Source organism: Epinephelus fuscoguttatus, linkage group LG10 (assembly GCF_011397635.1).
Source record: "Epinephelus fuscoguttatus linkage group LG10, E.fuscoguttatus.final_Chr_v1".
NCBI classification, from domain to species: domain Eukaryota; kingdom Metazoa; phylum Chordata; class Actinopteri; order Perciformes; family Serranidae; genus Epinephelus; species Epinephelus fuscoguttatus.
This window is the reverse complement of record NC_064761.1, coordinates 37,042,726-37,061,079: the sequence shown is the minus strand read 5'-3', so window position 1 is coordinate 37,061,079 and position 18,354 is coordinate 37,042,726. Positions and strand designations below refer to the sequence as shown.

Sequence of the window (18,354 nt, the reverse complement as noted above, 5' to 3'; positions counted from 1 at the left end):
ATCAGCTTCCTCCCTCCACAGAGACATCACACACTAGCACTTCTACCCGTTCATTAAACCGTAAAGTGGCACTCACATGGGAAATAACTGGCTCCAAACTGCACCCTCGACACATCTCCAGTAAACCTAAAATTAACAATTTAGGAACGATGCATAGACTGGCTCAATCCCACTGGCACCAGGAAGACACCTACACTAAAGAGCAGCCACATTGAGACGTTAAAACAGCACAATTCTGTATATTTTGAAGGTCTAGAAAGTTTTTTAATTTCACCTTTACGTAAAGTAGAGCTGCAATGATTAGCTAATTAAACTATTTTGATAATCGATTAATCATTTCAGTATTTTTTTTTTTTTTGAGCAACTTTTCAAATGATGTTTCATATCTCAGACACAGGTGTGTTGGAAAGTATCGCCTGAGTAATTTTTATAGCAAAGACAGTCAAACATTTGGTGGTTTAATTCTCCTTAAATGTGAGAATTTGATGCTTTTCTTTGTTATTATATAAGGTAACAACAGTATGAGATTTTCACGGTGCGATCTCAGAAAACATTGTGATTTCACAGTATCACTGTATTACAGAATTTATATTATTATCAGTCAGAATTACCCTAAGGGAATGAAAACAGAAGGGTTATCTTTAGCTGTACAAAAGTTGTATTATAATTGAAACTTGAAACCTTTTTTTTTTAAAATGGAAGTATGTACATAAAGTCTCCCTTTTGAAAATGACTAAAATATAGTTGACATTTTTTCTAATATCAAAGATAAGCAAATGGACACGATATGATAATTAGGGCTGCAACAACTATTAAAATAATCAGTGACTATTTTAGTAGTCGACTAATCGGTTTGAGTCATTTTTCATAGAAAAGTAGTATAAAAGTACCCCAAAATACTCTTACTGCAGCTTCTTACATTCAAATATTGGCAGCTTTACACACTCTCCCATGACGGTGAACCAAAACCCTTTGGCGCGAGTACGAAACAAGACATTAGATGACGTAATTTTGGGGTTTGGGCGAGACAGACTGACATTTTTCAACATTTTAACACATTTTTTGATGAAATGATTAATCGACTAATCGAAGAAATAAACAACACGAGTTGCAGCCCTGATGACAATCGTCAATCCACACGTCACAATATACCTTAAAACCTGAATATCGCTGCAACCCTAGCCATAGGCCTATATGATAATAAACTAAAATGCTTTGATTTTTAGACTGTTAGCTACAAAATAAAAAAACCAAACATTTGCAGACACCACCACGGGCTCTGGCAAAGAATGCAGGATGTGTTTATTTTCTCCAATTTTATTGACAAAACAATGAATCAATTATTGGATAGAATACTGGGCAGATATAACGATTATGAAAACAATACTTAGATGGTGTGTTTTATTTGAATAATTTCTTAAGGAAAAAAAGTCAAAAACCTCTGATTTCAGCCTCTTAAATGTGAATATTTTCTGGTTTATTTACTTCTCTATGACCGTAAACTGACTACCTTTGGGTTGTGGGACAAAAACAACAAATCAATGAAACAAGAAAATAGGCTGGAACAAATTGTTGGAGGATGTTTGGTTCAAATTCAGCCAACCATTATCATTTATTTTGGGACTGTCCGAAACTTTTGTCTTACTGGTATGACATTCATGAATGTCTGGAATACATATTTCAAACTATTATTCCATTTGATGTCCTGTCAATGTATCTGGGTACCATGGCATTGTACACCCAATCGATAGCAGATAGATATTTAATGAGCATATTAATGACTGGAGGGAAGAAAGCTGTGACAAGGAGGTGGTTACAACCAAACGCACCAACACTGGAAGACTGGCAAAGAACTGTTCATGAAATCTATACCATGGAGAGACTGACATTCCCTTTAAAACTACAATCAGAGAAATTCAAGAGATGGTGGTCAAAACGGATCAAATATATAAGCTCATGGAGATCCGAACTGTTCTAAGTACCTTCTTACGTGATTTGAAGTACCAGACTATGAATTATTGAGATGACTGAGGAAGAAGATGCTGCGAGTAGATCTCCGTAGAAAAATGAGTGATGAAGGTTTGGAAAAGTGTGACATCCTTTGTTCAGATGTTCTTATTTTGCATATTGTAAAAGGAAAGAGAGCGCAATAGATGGGAGAATATGTTTCGGTGCTATTGTATCAGGGATATATGCGTCACATGTTATTGTGCATGTTTTTTGTGTGTGTAATTGTGCTGAAAGGATTCTCTCTCTGATAAAAATAAAATTATAAATAAATTAAATAAAAACAAAATAATCAACAGATTGGCATGAAAATAATCAATAGTCGCAGCACTAATGTACAGTAAAGCTCAAATACAAGTGGCTCAATATGGCCTGGCCCAAATCACGCATAAGACTTTGCATCTTGTGCGGCCACATAATGAACTCCAACAGCTCCATGAACACCCTGGACCACACTCACCTCCCTGCAGCTCACTTTATAAAACCTAACTCTGACACTCAACCACAGTCATCCCTGCTCTGGTTGCTCTTTTAATGTATGGCTTAGTCACTTCCCCCTTTCTAAAATTCCTGATGACACATCAGCATACCTTTGCTGATGCAGCCCAGCGTCCAAACACACAATAGCTGTGAAGCTGCTTCAAGCTTCAAGCCTGTTTTCTTAATCATGGAACTTTGGGGTTTTATTGTGTGAGAGAATATTAAATACTATTTAAGATCGATATGATATGATATGATATGATATGATATGCACAGTATTTGTCATGTATTACATCTTAATCACTGTAGGGATGCTAATATCACCAGCACAGCTCCTACAAGTCAGTTACTGCCCACATGTCAACCATGCCTGTGATAGTGTGAGGTCCATTTAATGGCAAACGTTAATTTTATGTACACACACAGCACGAGGCGTTTTAAATAAGAAGTGATGTTGTTTTCTTCCGTTATGTCATCATTACTTCGTCATGACAAATTTGCAATTTCTGACGATAAATGTGACTTTTTCATTTATTCATCATGGCTAACTTTGCAGATTTACAACACAACTTGTGCATTTTGGCTCAAAGTCACACACTGCACTGAGGGCCAGGGAGCATTTACAAATTAAGATGGACTCATGATGTATTTAACACTACGGCTGCTCTTTAAACACAATGAGTGTAGGTTGTAATGTTTGACTGCAGTGCAGATGTGAGGGACACACTGACACAACTGCATCACAACACTTCTGCACATTCCTTCAACAATACTTCTGCACATAACTACCACTTCTTAAAGAAAAACCTGCACCACTCTTTCATTTGTATTCATGTATATTGTCCCTTTTTAGTATTTTTTTTGTAGCTTTATTATCATTATTTCTATTCTACATTTGTCTCTTGATTTTTGCAACACTTGTGTTTATCATTACTTTCATTTTCTCTTAATATGCAGTGGTGGAATTTAACGAAGTGCATTTACTTTAGTACAATTATGAGGTACTTGTACTTTATACTCGTATTCCACTACATTTTAGAGGCAAATGCTGTGCTCTGTACTCCAATACATTTATTTGACAACATTAGTTACAAGCTACTAATAAATTATAGTATTGTGGATTGAGCTATCAGCACAGCAGTATATAAAACAGTTGTAATCAGCTCCAACTTTACCACCTGCAACAATGACACATTAATGCATCACAAACTATAATCAAATTATCTAATATATTATTCTGAAATGATCCATTCTGCAAAATGAGTATTTTTACTTTTGGCACAAGTAAATTTACTCAAGTACTGTACTTAATCACAATTTTGAGATACTTGTACGTTACTTGAGTCTTTTCTTTTCATCTTACTTCATACTTCTACTCCACTACATTTAAATGAATGACAGCTTTAGTTACTAGTTACTTTACAAATTTACGTTTTTAATTAAGAGTTTATAAAATGTGATGGTTCATATAGGCCTAGAGTACAGCTGAAATATTTTAGCACATTAATTATAACAACAAGTTGATGGACAGAAATATTTTTGATCACTTCAGTCATTTTTATATTGAAAAAAAAAAAAAAGAGTTTCCAGCTTCTCATCAGTGAGGATTTTTTTGTATTGTGTACTTTTACTTTTAATACTTCAAGTGCATTTTTCTGCTGACAGTAACATACTTTTACTTCAGTAACATTTTCAATGCAGAACTTTTACTTATACAGTCCTGCTTAACACTTTTACTCAAGTAAAGGATCTGAATACTTCTTTCCAACACCGCACTTTAGGGCATATATTTCCGCTAAGCTTTTGCAGTACTTTTACTTATAACTGAGTATTTTTACAATGTACTATTAGTCCTTTTATTCAAGTAAAGGATCTGAATACTTTTTTCCACTGCTGCCTTTTAAATATATATTTTGATACTGAGACTCTGAATGCAGGACTTTTCCTTGTGACAGAATAACTTTAGTGTGGTATTAATATTTTGACTTAAAGTAAAGAATCTGTATATTTCTTCCACCGCTGTACTTTAAGTATATTTTGATGCCAAAACTTTGCAGGACTTTTAGTTGAAAGTCATTTTAGTGTGGTGCTATTGCTAATACTTTTACCTGATTACTTTTTTCCACTGCTGCCTTTTAAGTACATTTTGATGCCAAGATTTTTGCAGGACTTTTACTTGTAACAGAGCATTTTTACAATGTGGTTTTAACACTTTTACCTAAGTAAAGCATCTGAATATTTCTCCAAACGCTGCACATCAAGTATATTTTGAATGCAGGACTGGTAACAGAGTATTTATACAGAGTGGTATTAGTACTTTTACTTAAGTAAAAGTTCAGGCTACTTCTTCCACCACTGCACTTTAAGTATCTTTTGATTCTAAGATTTTCAATGAAGGACTTTTACTTGAAACAGAGATTTTTTACAGTGTGTTATTAACACTTTTACTTAAGTAAAGGATCTGAATACTTTTTTTCCACTGCTGCATTTTAAGTATATTTTGATGCTGAGATTCTGAATGCAGGACTTTTCCTTCTAACAGAGTATTTTTACAGTGTAGTATTAAAACTTTTACCTAAGTAAAGCATCTGAATATTTCTCCAACCGCTGTACTTTAAGTATATTTTGAATGCAGGACTGGTAACAGAGTATTTTTACAGAGTGGTATTAGTACTTTAACTCAAGTACAGGATCTGGATACTTCTTTCACTGCTGCAATTTAAGTATATTTTGATGCTGAGGTTTTGCAGGACTTTTACTTGTGACAGAATATTTTAAGTGTGATACTGACACTTACAGTGTGGTATTAGTACTTTTACTAAAGGCTCTGAATACTTCTTCCATTACTCTTAATGTTTAGGTTAAGCACCAATACTCCAAAGTAAATCCCCTGTGTGTGTGTGTGTGTGTGTGTGTGTGTGTGTGTGTGTGTGTGTGTGTGTGCCCATGTTGGCAGTAACCCTGACTCAGTCACTGGTCACAAAGTTTGCAGACAGCTGACTCTACATGCAGGCCTTCTTACCCAGCAGCTTCTTCACCTCCTCGACGCTCATGTAGATGTTGACACTCGGGTTGTTGTTATTGTTGTTGTTGAAGCCAGAGGTGCTGCTCGGGTTGGCCAGGCAGCCGGCCCCCTCCAGCAGCAGGAGGAAGAAGAAGCCCCCGAGCCTCCACAGCACCGAGTGTGGCCAACCTCGGGACTCAGGCGGGCTGCCAGAGCCGTGAATCACCCCCAACATATCAGTGGCCGTCGGTTGTTCTCGGTGTTCCCCACTCGCCAACTTCTTTCTCATCCGTATCTGAAGTTAATCCCGGGAGGCAACATTACGAGTTACTTGCCGCCGCAGCGCCACTTTCCCACTCCTTTTTCCACTAGCCTGTTTTTTGTCTTGTCTTGCTAGCTGGGAGCAGGCTAACTAAGTTAGCCGGAGCAGGCTAACTTTCGTCGGGTCGTGCTAACTAACCGTCCGCGGTCAGACTGTCGGTGAATGTTTGAATGTTAAGATTTACGACGTTTTCCCAGCACACAAAACACACACCGCCGCATCGAGGCGCTTTGATTTGAACAGGCGGAAACGAAAGAAGGAAAAATGTGTCCTAAAGTAGGAGAGAAGCTAATACATCCAGCTTTCTCCCTCCATGGTCTGTCTGTCCTCCCGTCGCTTTTTCCTCCTCACTATCTCAGTTTTCACTCGGAGCAGGAGGGGGGGCAGCCAGGAGTGGGATGCTGCCTTCAGGGGCTGTCGGAAATATTCACACCCAACCAAAAAAGGATTGAACCAGTTAGAATATCGTACAGTGCAGTACCAGTGTTGAGGGGTAGTAGTTTGAATTCATTTTTGTACTACATTTAAATTTGCATAGTGTTTGCATTTTTTGTGTAGTTAACCACATAATTTACAAACAATTTTGACCCATAAAAGGAGAGGAATTATTTTTTAAATTGTGATTTCACCATTACTTCCCTATTGTGGTTAACCCATCTTTTGATTTAATAAGCAACAATTAGCAATACTCATATCTTTGCAGCAACATCCATATCCTCCTGTACTGAAGCGTATTGCATTCACTTGACAAATTTAAAAAAAATCTGTTTTATTGAGTAATTTTTTCTGTTTTTCTGTGTAATTTTTTCTGAGTTAAGAGAGCAATAGAACAACAGACGCTTTCATTCCTTTGATGAGAGCTCGATATAATGGAATATAATATATATATATATATATATATATATATATATATATATATATATATATATATATATATTAGTGTACTGTGGTCCCACTACCACTAGATGGCACAAAAAAGTGTCCACGAATGAGGACAACAGGTCCAAGTTAAGTAGAATGAAGTTTAAGATGAAGTAAAAACCCAAAACATAGTAAACCATTATATTATATAATGGTTTACTATGTTTTGGGTTTGAGACACTAGGAGATACTCTTGTCTTTAAGTCATATAGATGGTGTTATCATTAGTTTGTCGACTTTACGCAGGCACCAGTCACTTGCAGGTGCCAGGTGGGAGCTTCTCGTGAGATTTTGAAGTATCTTGTCTCCTTGTTCAGGAAAAAAAAATTACCACGAAAAAAGAGAGAGAAAAAAATACCCCGAAAACCAGAAAAAATAGCACGAAAAACAGAAAAATAAATAAATTACTCCGAAAAACAGAAAAAATTACTCAGAAAAACAGGCCTTTTTTTGTCAAGTGAATGCAATACGCCTCCGTACTCCTGAGGCCCTGTGTCCTCATACGAGGACATCACATTTTGGCTTTACTTCATCTTAAACTTCATTCTACTTAACTTGGACCTGTTGTCCTCATTCGTGGACACTTTTTTGTGTCTAGTGGTAGTGGGACCACAAAACACTAATCCATGTAAAAACAAGATAGCAGCCATCTCTGCCAAGTCAGTCTGCAGCTGATCCCGATACAAATGTGGAGACGGTCCAAAACCTGATCACATTTTATGGTTGAAACTTGTTTATTTAATATCAGTAATGTTTGTAGTTCAGTTTGGCAACAAATTTTAGCAACAGTAATAAGCTAAGACACAGTTAATTAGGGAGTACTTGTTCGAGGACATCCAGACTTTATTGTTGTCTCATTTGAGGACGTTGGGACTTAATTATCATTGACAATGTTTTGTTTTTTATACTTATCGGGTCCTATTGATCCCAAATAGCTAGGAGAAATTAAACAGTCATACCAAACAAAGTTAGTGCCTCAGGAGGATATTTCAGGCATTTTACACGGTCATAAATCTGAAAACACATGGATGCAAACTGCAGCTTGACTGGTTGACGCACGGAGGAGTGTGTGCTACGTCTGATCAGGTGCCAAGTAGTTAATTAAACAAGCAAGTCGAAAGAAAGACAACATAATCATCCATAAAATCGGAAATAATTAGTGTAAAAACATAAAAAAAAATTAGCTTGTATCAAGCTGTACTTTGGATTGCACAATTTAATAAATAGGAGATTGCACTTGGATTGATGGACACTGTATATAAAACCAAAGCCGACATTACTTAATTTTTGGATTTATGTAGGACCTATGAACAATTGGGCACTCTGCAATAAACTCAAGTGACTGGCTTTTTTTTTTTTTTTTTTTGCTGGTGAGTTTTTTGTATTATTATTTTTTGTATTAGTATTTGTTGTTTTTTTAATTTTGCGATTATGTTTAATTCAGTTCAAAAGAACTTTATACATCCTGAAGGAAATCGCTGTGCCAGAGAATGATTCATTACAGTAACAACAATTAATACTCATTAAAGAAAAAATAGTAACAACCAGAACAACCAGTGGGTTCCTCTGGTCAGGGTCACATGCTGGGCCCAGTTTTTAAAACAATAGGTTGTCAAATATCAGTCAAAATATACAAGATATAAAGTGAACCAGTGGCTGAGAGTTACTAAAAATGAACTAAAATGGTTGAAAAATGTACATCAGAAATCAGTTGAATCAAATCAAATTCAATCTTGTGATACACATTAAGTCCATTTATTTCACATCTAACCTTCAGCACTTCAATGGGAAGGGTTGGTAAAAGGCACACACAGCTTGGGACATTCCGAGGGTCATTGAAGGCAGCACAGAAACCGCAGGTCTGGGGAACAAGTGGGGAATAAGGGGTGATTATCCTCAACATGCCAAAACTACTACATAATGAGAAACAAGCTTTTTAGAGGCAGAGGGGCGTAATTTGACAGAGGCCGCTGAAACTAAGACATCAGCTCTGAAATTCAAAGATACAATTATATTACTTTTAGTTTGTGTTGGTTTCAGGGTCAGGTCAGTGGTCTTCAATCATGGCTCTCCAGAGTTATGAACAGAGGGAGGTGCTGGGCCCTGCCCTTTAACCTGGGTGTAAAGCTGCCTGTTTCACCAGTCAAACTAAAACTATTTTAGCTAGCTAGTAGTTTACATCTTCAGCGTGATGGACACTATTCCTTCTTTAAATAAACCATTCAAAAATAATAAACTGTCTTTCAGTTAAACTTTTGTGCATTCAGTGACACTGGCTTTGGTCTGACTTCCCTCCTCGTGATAAACTATAATTAATATATTTCCAGCCAGGTGATTTTTGTGATGTCTAAACTATCCGGACCATTATTTGACAATTCAGATTACTTGTTTGAAAAGAATATATTTATCAGGTTCCCACGACAGCTCAGTCACCAGAAGGATTTTTTGGTATTGTACGTTTCTGCAAAACTCAAAAACGTTACATTTGCATGTTTTCTATGTACCTTAACAAAGTTTCTAAAGTGATGTAGTAGGTGGGCCGACTTTTTTATCTAGAAGTGCAGGGGATGTCATCGCTGTGCTTTTTAGTGACATGTTGTGTTTTTCAAGCTGCTTCTTTTGCGACCCATCACTGTTTTCCAACAACTATTTAGGCACCAAACGTGGGTGTTTTGTAGTGATCTGTTGCTGGTTTTCCAGCTGCTTCTTTGATGACCCGTCACTGTATTTCCAGTGGCTTTTCTGGCACCACGCGCAAGTATTTTATCAGTGGCTTGTTGCTGATTTTTCAGATGCTTTGAAGGCACCAAATGTGGGCATTTTGAAGTGACTCGTCACTGTTTTTCCAGCAGCTTTTTTAGTGACCTGCCACTGTTTTTCTGCTGACTTTTATCCACGAAACATGGGTGTTTCTTGGCAACCCATCGCTGTTTTTCCAGCAACTTTTTAGGCCTCAAATGTGTTTTTTGTAGAAACCTGTTGCTGGTTTTCAAGCACCTTTTTAGTGACCCATCACTGTTTTTCCAAGTGGCTTTTTAGCTACTAAATATGGGTGTTTCTTAGCTACCCATGGCTGTTTTTCCAGCGACTTTTTAGGCCTCAAATGTGGGGTTTTGTAGTGACCTGTCACTGGTTTTCTAGCATCTTTTTTAGTGACCCATGGCTATTTTTCCAGTGGCTTTTTAGGCACCAAATTTGGATGTTATATTAGTGCTTGTCACTGATTTTTGAGTTGTTTTAAAGGCACCAGACATGGGCGTTTTAAAGTCACTCATCGCTGTCTTTGCAGTGGCTTTTTGTAGAAACCTGTTGCTGTTTTTTTCAGCAGCTTTTAGGCACAAAACTTGGTAATTTTTTAGCTGCCCATTGCTGTTTTTCCAGTGCCTTTTTAGACGCCAATAATGGTTGTGTTTCAGTGACCTGTCGCTGTTTTTCCAGCAGCTTTTTTAGTGACCTGCCACTGTTTTTCTACTGTCTTCTTAGGCACAAAACTTGGGTGTTTTGTAGGAAAACATAGCTGTGTTTCCAGTGGATATTTAGCCACCAAACATGAGTGTTTCGTAGCGACCCATGCTGTTTTTCAAGCAACTTTTTTAACAACCAACTGCTGTTTTTCCAGTGGCTTTTTAGGCATCAAATGTGGATGTAACTTGTCATTTTTCCAGCAGAGATGGTCCCCTAAAAACAGTTATTTTAAGCCAAAACATGGACTTTTCCTAACCATAATCAAGTGATATTTGTGCTCAAACATAACAACACCTTAACCACAGCGTTGTTGAAATGTTAAGTTTCAACGTAGCCACTACATAATAACATTTAAATTTATTGTGGCGACCGCGTTGCCTACGCATACATGTAACATGGATGCTGTAGTAAGACATTGCTCACTGTTTTAAGATGAAATCCATGATGCAAAAATAAACCCAAAAAGACACCAGAAGCACGAAACATTTTAACATTTTTATTATTAAAATATTCACCTACAAAATGGCCTATAAACACTATTTACAGAAGAGCGAGCAGTGATGCCTGCTAAGACACAGAGAAAGATATTTATACACAGACAATACTGCGCACCATTGTCAGAGGAAGAGATGAATTTCTGGAGTGTGGAGAAAACATATATTTCCCATCGTCATTATCAGGAGATCAGGGGGGCGTGTATCAAGAAAAGATTGGAACACTCTACAGTTATTTCCCTGAGGGACAAAACCTGCAGCTGAATCACAAATAATAAAAACCTCTCCTAATGTGTCAGCATGGACATGGAAATGAGGTATATAAGGTCTCTGATGCAGCACAGTGGACTGCTCACCATTAATATTTGCATACATATGTGTTTGTACCAAAGATCAGTCACCAAACGTCACAAATGATAAATGATCTGGACCATTTTTTCATTTGATTGACTGAAGTCCTCTCATGAAGCGCAGCGCTGCAAACACAGCTCTCAGGAATGAACAAACACAACCTCATTTTCAGATGAATGATGATCTGTTTCTAAAATGTTACAGTGGGTTCTGACAGCACAAAAAAATGACCATAATCAGTTACTTCAAGTAGATTATAAACACCAAAATTGAAGTTAGGTTTTTTCACATGACAGTGACGACAGTCCTTTCATCAGTATCCAAGTGCTCTAGAAATAAAAGAAAGAAAGACTCATTTTTAGGAGAGTTGTTATGAAGCTTGTGAGCTTCTACAGCGCCTAAAATATCATTATGTTGATTGTGTAAAAGAAAACAAACCTTTATTGTTGTCTGTTTATTCTTCTGCCTGTTAAGAAAGTGAATATCAGCGTGTGAAAAGAACTGCATTGATTTATTTGATGAACTTCAACACTGTTCAGACAGCTTTTTGAACTCACTCTGACTTTTCTTTGGAGGCGTCGGTTCACAGATCTCTCGATAACAAACATCCTGCTGTACTTTGTACGTCCTTTTGTACCTGTGAAGAATAAAACACAGATCCATCAGTTAAAAATAATCTCTGCTTTTCTTCAGCAATTTAGAAGCTTAAACACCACATTTATCATGATGGGTATCAGCATGCCTGATGTGACTTACAGGTAGTGGCACACTCCACCCTCCCACACAGGCACACTCTTGGTTTCAGAGTAGAGACGGGTACAGGGGTGCGGCACTCGTTGGCACACTGTAAACAGCGGGTCACACAACATGAGGTATGAATGTTGGAAGTACTGTCAGCAGGGAAAAGTCTGCTGGATGGTTTAGGAGTGGTGTGGGAAGGAGCTGGGCCCTTCTCTCTGGCTGATGGATGGTTTTAGGAAAGGAATGTTTAAACAATCTGACGCTGGATGTTTAGGTGAAGGAAAGGACTCAAGAGGGGCGAGTGTGTGTCCAGTGTCTCCTCATACACCGCTTCATCAACATGTGATTATCAGTAAAATCAAACTGGTGGAAGATATAGAATAAATAGAATACATTTGTTAATTAAGGTGAAAAAAGATGCTTTAGGGAAGCTAAAATGTAAATGCTACCAAGACAAATTATTTTATGTTAAACTGGGTATAATTCTTTGTCAGCTATGACTTTTCCCATTTATAACAATTGCATTTAAAAACAATTCTGTTTCTCAGCAAATGTATCCAATACAGAGTCCACTAATATTTTAAATTGCTCATTATAGCAGACTGATGGAGCACGTAAACCTACTATATTGATATAAAGTCGACAGTCTTGCATATGATAATTAAGGTATTTTAAAAAAAAATACTGCTAATCAGTCGCACACATTTTCCTCTGGAACATTTTGTGATTTTTTTTTTTCATAAAAAAACTGATGTCTATGGAGGATGAAAAATGACAATAATCAATCAATAAATAAAATAAATAAGATTCATAACTAGATATGGAAATAAGTAAAGAAATGTATAGATAAATACACAAATAAACAAACATACATAAATAAAATAATACATAAATTCATAACTAAATAAGTATGGAAATAAATAAACAAATGTACAAATAAAATAATAAATAAATAATTAGAAATAATATTAGATATTATAATAAATAGATAAATGCATAGATAAATAACAGGAATAAGATAATAAAGGAACAAATAATGAATCAATCAATAAATAAATGCCAAACTAAATAAAAAAAGAATATATAAATAAATTAATGTTGGTATAAATATGGAAAAATAGATAAATAAGTTAATAAGCAAATAAATAAAAGTTAATAATTAAACAGGACAAACAAATAAATATCTTAAATTTGTTGCTACATTTTTGTGCAGCAATATTTATGTATTTCTGTGTCTGTATGTTAATGAGGTAGGAGGTCCTACCCACCGCATCTAATTTTTTTAAATTAATGCATTTATTTATTGATTTACATATTTATTTATTGTATGCATTTATTCCTGTATTTGTTTGGAAATTGGTTGTTCCAACATGATCTATCACTCATAGTCCTTCAGTAAGGCCTTGACTTTTGATTTTAGGAAAATATAATTCAAGCTGCTTTTCATAAAGTAGAAAACAACAATCCGAATAATTATTTCCATGAATGCATTCCTCTTAGGGAAGAAATTAAATTGCATTCATGCTTCTGAGTTAGTACTGTATGTACTAATATTGGTAGCGTATAATCAATTACTCCAATAAATATAAATATAGATCTGTGTCCATGACTGTTAACTTCAATAAGACACTGTAGCCAATGGATTCCTACTGACTGTCATCTATTTAAAGCAGTTCTGTAGTAACAGTGTTGAAAAGGCAGCTGGCAGTTTTACAGTGTGTCACAGATACATTTAACACAAGCTGGTGACTTGAGTCGTCACTGTAAAGCACATCTTTAAAATTAATGACAGTGTACATGGAGAGACTCCAGTCATCTGCAGATGAGGAATTTAGACTGTTGAGGGATTTGAATGATTTTTTGAGGAGTAAGGCTTCTCTCATGAAGACAAAACACACTGTCTTCATTAATAATATTGCTGTTAATCTGGCTTTTAATTTGGAGCCGTGTTATAGACTTAGCTTTTAAATTTTAGTAATTCTTTTTATTTTACAATATTTCTATCCTGGGTGATTATTTTATCTTATTTTATTTTACTCACTTTTATTTATTAATTTACATTATCATTTTTTTTTTTATCTTGCATTGATTGTTTTTTTTTTTTAATTATTTTATTTATTATTTTATGTGGGACACTTTGGGCTGCAGGTTTGTATAAAAAATGCTTTATAAATAAATAAATAAAGTTGAAGTTGTGTGTGGATAGTAATTTGAAGTAATTTGTCACGGGCACTGACTTATTTTATGTTCTTTGGTGCCTTAATTAACCGACGAGAAACAGGAAACACAGATTGAGTAAAATCAGTACAAAGAAGGACGTTGTTCACAGATGATAAACCGCTGCCTCTCTCACACACACACACACACACCCCAGAACATTCAGAAGTGATCAGTGTAACAGTGTCTCTCTCTGAAGAAAAGAAAGTGGTGTAATAATATGGTGCTTTGTGCCTTCGCTGACACCATGCTCATGTTGTACATTCATGCCTCTGAGCTTCAAAGTTAACCAGGCCGTTTATAAATGTCAGAGGGGTCAACTGTCAGCGAAGCATGTTTCCTGCTTTTAAGAAACCAGAGATCTATACATAGCTCAGAGCTCCGTGACAGTTTACATGATGACATGCAAATCTAACCCAGATTAAACTGTAAATTCACACCTTGAGATGCTTCAGTTACACTGAGAGACAACAGAACAGCTGAGAACACAAAGACAGGACTGTAAACCCTGCTCTAGAGAGGGGACATCTTTCACCAAATTCTCTTTGGAGAATCATGTATATATCTATTTGACTTAGCAGGGACGCTACCAATCAATTTATTGCCTTTTGGGTAAAAGGCGCTTGAAACAGCGTTCTATCATCCATCACTTTGCTACATAATTTATCCCATCCATGCTGACAGGAGACGTGAGCTGATCCTCAAGCATTTATATTTAGTTTCCAGTCCAGCTGATGTTTTTCTGGCCACGCCAACTCAACACATGCTTATACGCTAAACTGCGAGGTGAACATGGTAAACATGCTGCCTGCTTAGATCAGCGTGTTAGCATTGCCATGGAGAGAATGCTAGCATGCTTGTGTTAGCATTTATCAAAGAGAACTCCACAGGGATGCACGATATCAGATTTTTTGCCAATATCCAATATGACGATATATAACAACTTATTTGGCCGATAACTGATACGGATATTGATTTTTAGTGATCATCAAGTCTCCTCTGTAGGGGAACTAACATCATATTATGCATACAGTACGTACTCTCATCGTGATGGCCCACCAGCAGATGGAGACATAATTTAGAATGATTTTCAATGTATGTAATATTTATTCGTTGTGCAAAATAAGAATAAGCATACTGGCCGATTTTAATGGCTAATTTCAAAGCCAATATCAGCCGATACTAATGACATGCTGGTATTATCGTGTGTCCCTTGAGCTTCACAGAACTGCTAGCATAGCTGTAGACTCTGAAGGGGAGCCTATATGTCCCATATACATGGAATATGTATATGTTCCAGATTGTATAAAATAATGGACCCAGACACTGTGAAGTCGCCTATTAGTTTGTGGACTCCCACTTTGAAGCTTCGAGTTTAGCGTTTTGAACATCATGTTGTTTTTTTGGAGCTAGAAATGATCATATTTGGATGAGAGCGAAGGGCTGTGGAGGATCTCAGTGTGGATCTGACTTATTAACTGTCGTGACACCTCGCAGACAGTCTGTCAATCAAGCAGCCCTGCATTTAAATAATCAAAACTTTAAGCCTTAATATAATATAAAGGGATGAGGTATATAAAAAATTCAACCCTCATACAGTTGTCATGAATGTTGAAATTAGCTATAGAGACCGAAACTGCGTTTGTACCAGGCTGTAAACATGTTTATTTCTGCTGTAAAGTTGGGCATTTTAACATGAGGGCTTGTGGAGATTGACTCTGTTTTGGAGTCAGCCTCAAGTGGCCATAAGATGAACTGCAGTTTTTGGCATTTTGGCACTTCAGCACTGACTTCATTTCTTAGCCTTGTAGGCTGCTGCTTGATATGTTCCCAGGGTCCTATATTCCTCAGCTCAAAATCCTCTTAATATGACATATTAAATAGACCTTTCAAAAGGTTTAATGCTCTCAGCAATGTTTTTTACACTTTGTCAAATGTTTCCCTGTAATATCACCCACCTACAGCTCACAACCCTTCTGATGTTATACTCCTTATATTTACATTTATCATAGTTTTTTTATTCCTTTAAATAGTACGCACCATTTGAGGATGACACATTTGCAATTTTGTTATGCTTGCATCATGACAGTAAACTTCTGATTAACTGATAGATCAGGTGTTGAAGACAAAAATTGATCTCCCAGCAGAAACCATGTGTTTTAAATCTTTGTTTACAGTTCTCAACATAATATTGAGGCCAAAAAATCAGTAATGGATAAATAAATAAATGTGGATATAAATGCATCATAAATAAATCCATGAAAAATAAATAAAATAATATATCAATAAATAAATGTTAAAATAAATAAATACAGAAATAAATAAAGGTAGATAATTAAACAAAACATAAATTAACAAATATCTGAAAATTATTTCTACATTTTGTGAACTTCCATTTATTTATTTCTGTGTCTGAATATTTATGAGGTAGGTGGTTTCTTTATCTATATATAAGGATTCTTGATGCATATATTTATTTACATATTTATTTAATTATAGATTATTAGTATTTTTTTCCTATTTCTTTTATTTATTTATTGAATCTTATGTCATTTTTTGTCCTCCATACCTAAAACATCAACAGAATGAGTAACCATCCGTTGCTCATTTGCCAAAAAGCAGCCTATTTTCATTGGACCCACCCCTCTGTTTATGTGTGTGTGTGTGTGTGTGTGTGTGTGTCTGTGTGTCTGTGTGTAGAGAGAGGAAGCACATAAACTTACACAGTTCACACTGTCTGCCCTTGAACCCTGTTGTGCAGTCGCAGATGTAGGAGTCGCCTTCGTCCACACACGTCCCCCCGTTCTGGCAGGGCAGACTGCGGCAGTCCTGTGGCAGCTCTAAAAGACAACAGCTGCCATCAGCATCCACACAGCAAAACGAGTGTGGGTCTCAAGTTTCACACACACACACTATCTACAGCTGTTACACCACTTCCCCCTCTTTTTTCTGCTTTCCTGAATGTAACATCCTGTCTTTCAAGGTTAGCATCCTCACTGACAATTCAATCACAGTGTTTTGCAAACACACGACATTGATAATAAATGACTCGTCTAAAGACTAATGAGCGGTCTTTTTCCAACAGGACATAAATCTCATGTATGTGCAGCACCACATCAGCTGGGATCAATTACAAGGGCAGATGTGCCACCAAAACACCTACCAGGCTTCGTTCTTAAACCTTCCTCTTGAACCTCTAGTGCAAGGCTGATTTTGTTTGTTGTTTCTTCCATCTTCTCTAATCTTATAGGTGGGTCAGGTTCTGCAAGGCAAAACATTTCCTGTCATGTATCAGTGTGAAACCAAAAAAGAAGAATGACATCATACGGAGACTTTACATGTTATATGTATGCTCCTCAGGCTGGATTAAAGAAACATGACATTAGTGATTTGAGCAAAATCAAATGCAAATGCATATGATGACATCATGGGTGTAACATCATTAAAAGGGGCAGAACAATCCTAGAAAGGAAGCGTATTCTCTCGAGAGTACAAGATAACATCTGTAAAACAGTTCTTCTGTTTAGGCTATAGGCTATAAACCTCTGCACTGGGATGCATTATGTGGAAAAAAGTGAAAATACACTACAAGAAATTATATGAAAATAAAAAGAAAATATTTCTTCAAGTTTTCTGACTTGTTTGACTCAATCGAAAGCTGCGAGATAAAGTGGACAGCATGTGTCAGATAACGCAGGTCTGTTTGTGCGATAGCAGAGAGTCCAGTTTACACTAGAGGACCACCCATTTGTCATCCAGACAGGCCATGGTTAGGACCATATGGTTACAGGACCACGGCCTAAATTATTCCATCTGCATCAAGATAAGCAAATAAGATACTCTTTCATTGTTTGGACATCCTGAGCACACCAGAACTGTTTCAATATGTTGGTTTAATAGATGTCAGACAGTGTCATAATGTCTGGGTGAATTAATTAGCTGCAGAGTGAACAACTTTATTGGGTAGTTTGGTCAAATACTCTAAATACTGTATATGAATACACACAATATTTTAGATAATGTGTCAAACAGTGTTACAGTAGTGACTTCCCACAAAGTGTTTATCACATTGTTGGCACTACTCGTACTTACTGGTCCGATGTCGAATAGCTTTTCGAGGCATGTGAGCGAACTTGGCTGTTATCTTTCCCCTTCTGTCGATGAGTTCTGTGTATCTGCAACATGAATGAATGAATCATTTTAATTGTGTTTATGTGCATCTGGAGAAACAAAGATGATTTCACACAAATGTTCTCACAGTAGATAACCAATAAAGGAACAGGCTGCCTATCCTATTTAAACCAGAGGATAACCTAGAACATCAACAATACCAAAGAAAGGAAATAAATAAA

General features: G+C 36.4%; 2 protein-coding genes across 4 annotated transcripts in view; both read right to left on the bottom strand.

Annotated features, from left to right (window-relative positions):
* The window catches only part of ryk (receptor like tyrosine kinase), a 63,138-nt gene extending 56,965 nt beyond the window's left edge, over positions 1-6,173 (bottom strand). For both annotated transcript variants that reach the window (XM_049587024.1, XM_049587025.1), the window contains exon 1: positions 5,510-6,173. In XM_049587024.1, coding sequence (XP_049442981.1) covers positions 5,510-5,780 — 271 coding nt within the window. In that variant the 5' untranslated portion in view covers positions 5,781-6,173. The remainder of the gene's footprint in view (positions 1-5,509) is intronic.
* A 4,547-nt stretch (positions 6,174-10,720) lies between these two features.
* sned1 (sushi, nidogen and EGF-like domains 1) overlaps positions 10,721-18,354 on the bottom strand; it is a 41,378-nt gene continuing 33,744 nt past the window's right edge. For both annotated transcript variants that reach the window (XM_049587009.1, XM_049587008.1), the window contains exons 26-32: positions 18,095-18,177; positions 17,166-17,264; positions 16,726-16,842; positions 11,801-11,888; positions 11,602-11,681; positions 11,483-11,510; positions 10,721-11,373 (exon numbers count right to left, since the gene is read on the bottom strand). In XM_049587009.1, coding sequence (XP_049442966.1) covers positions 11,485-11,510; positions 11,602-11,681; positions 11,801-11,888; positions 16,726-16,842; positions 17,166-17,264; positions 18,095-18,177 — 493 coding nt within the window. In that variant the 3' untranslated portion in view covers positions 10,721-11,373; positions 11,483-11,484. The remainder of the gene's footprint in view (positions 11,374-11,482; positions 11,511-11,601; positions 11,682-11,800; positions 11,889-16,725; positions 16,843-17,165; positions 17,265-18,094; positions 18,178-18,354) is intronic.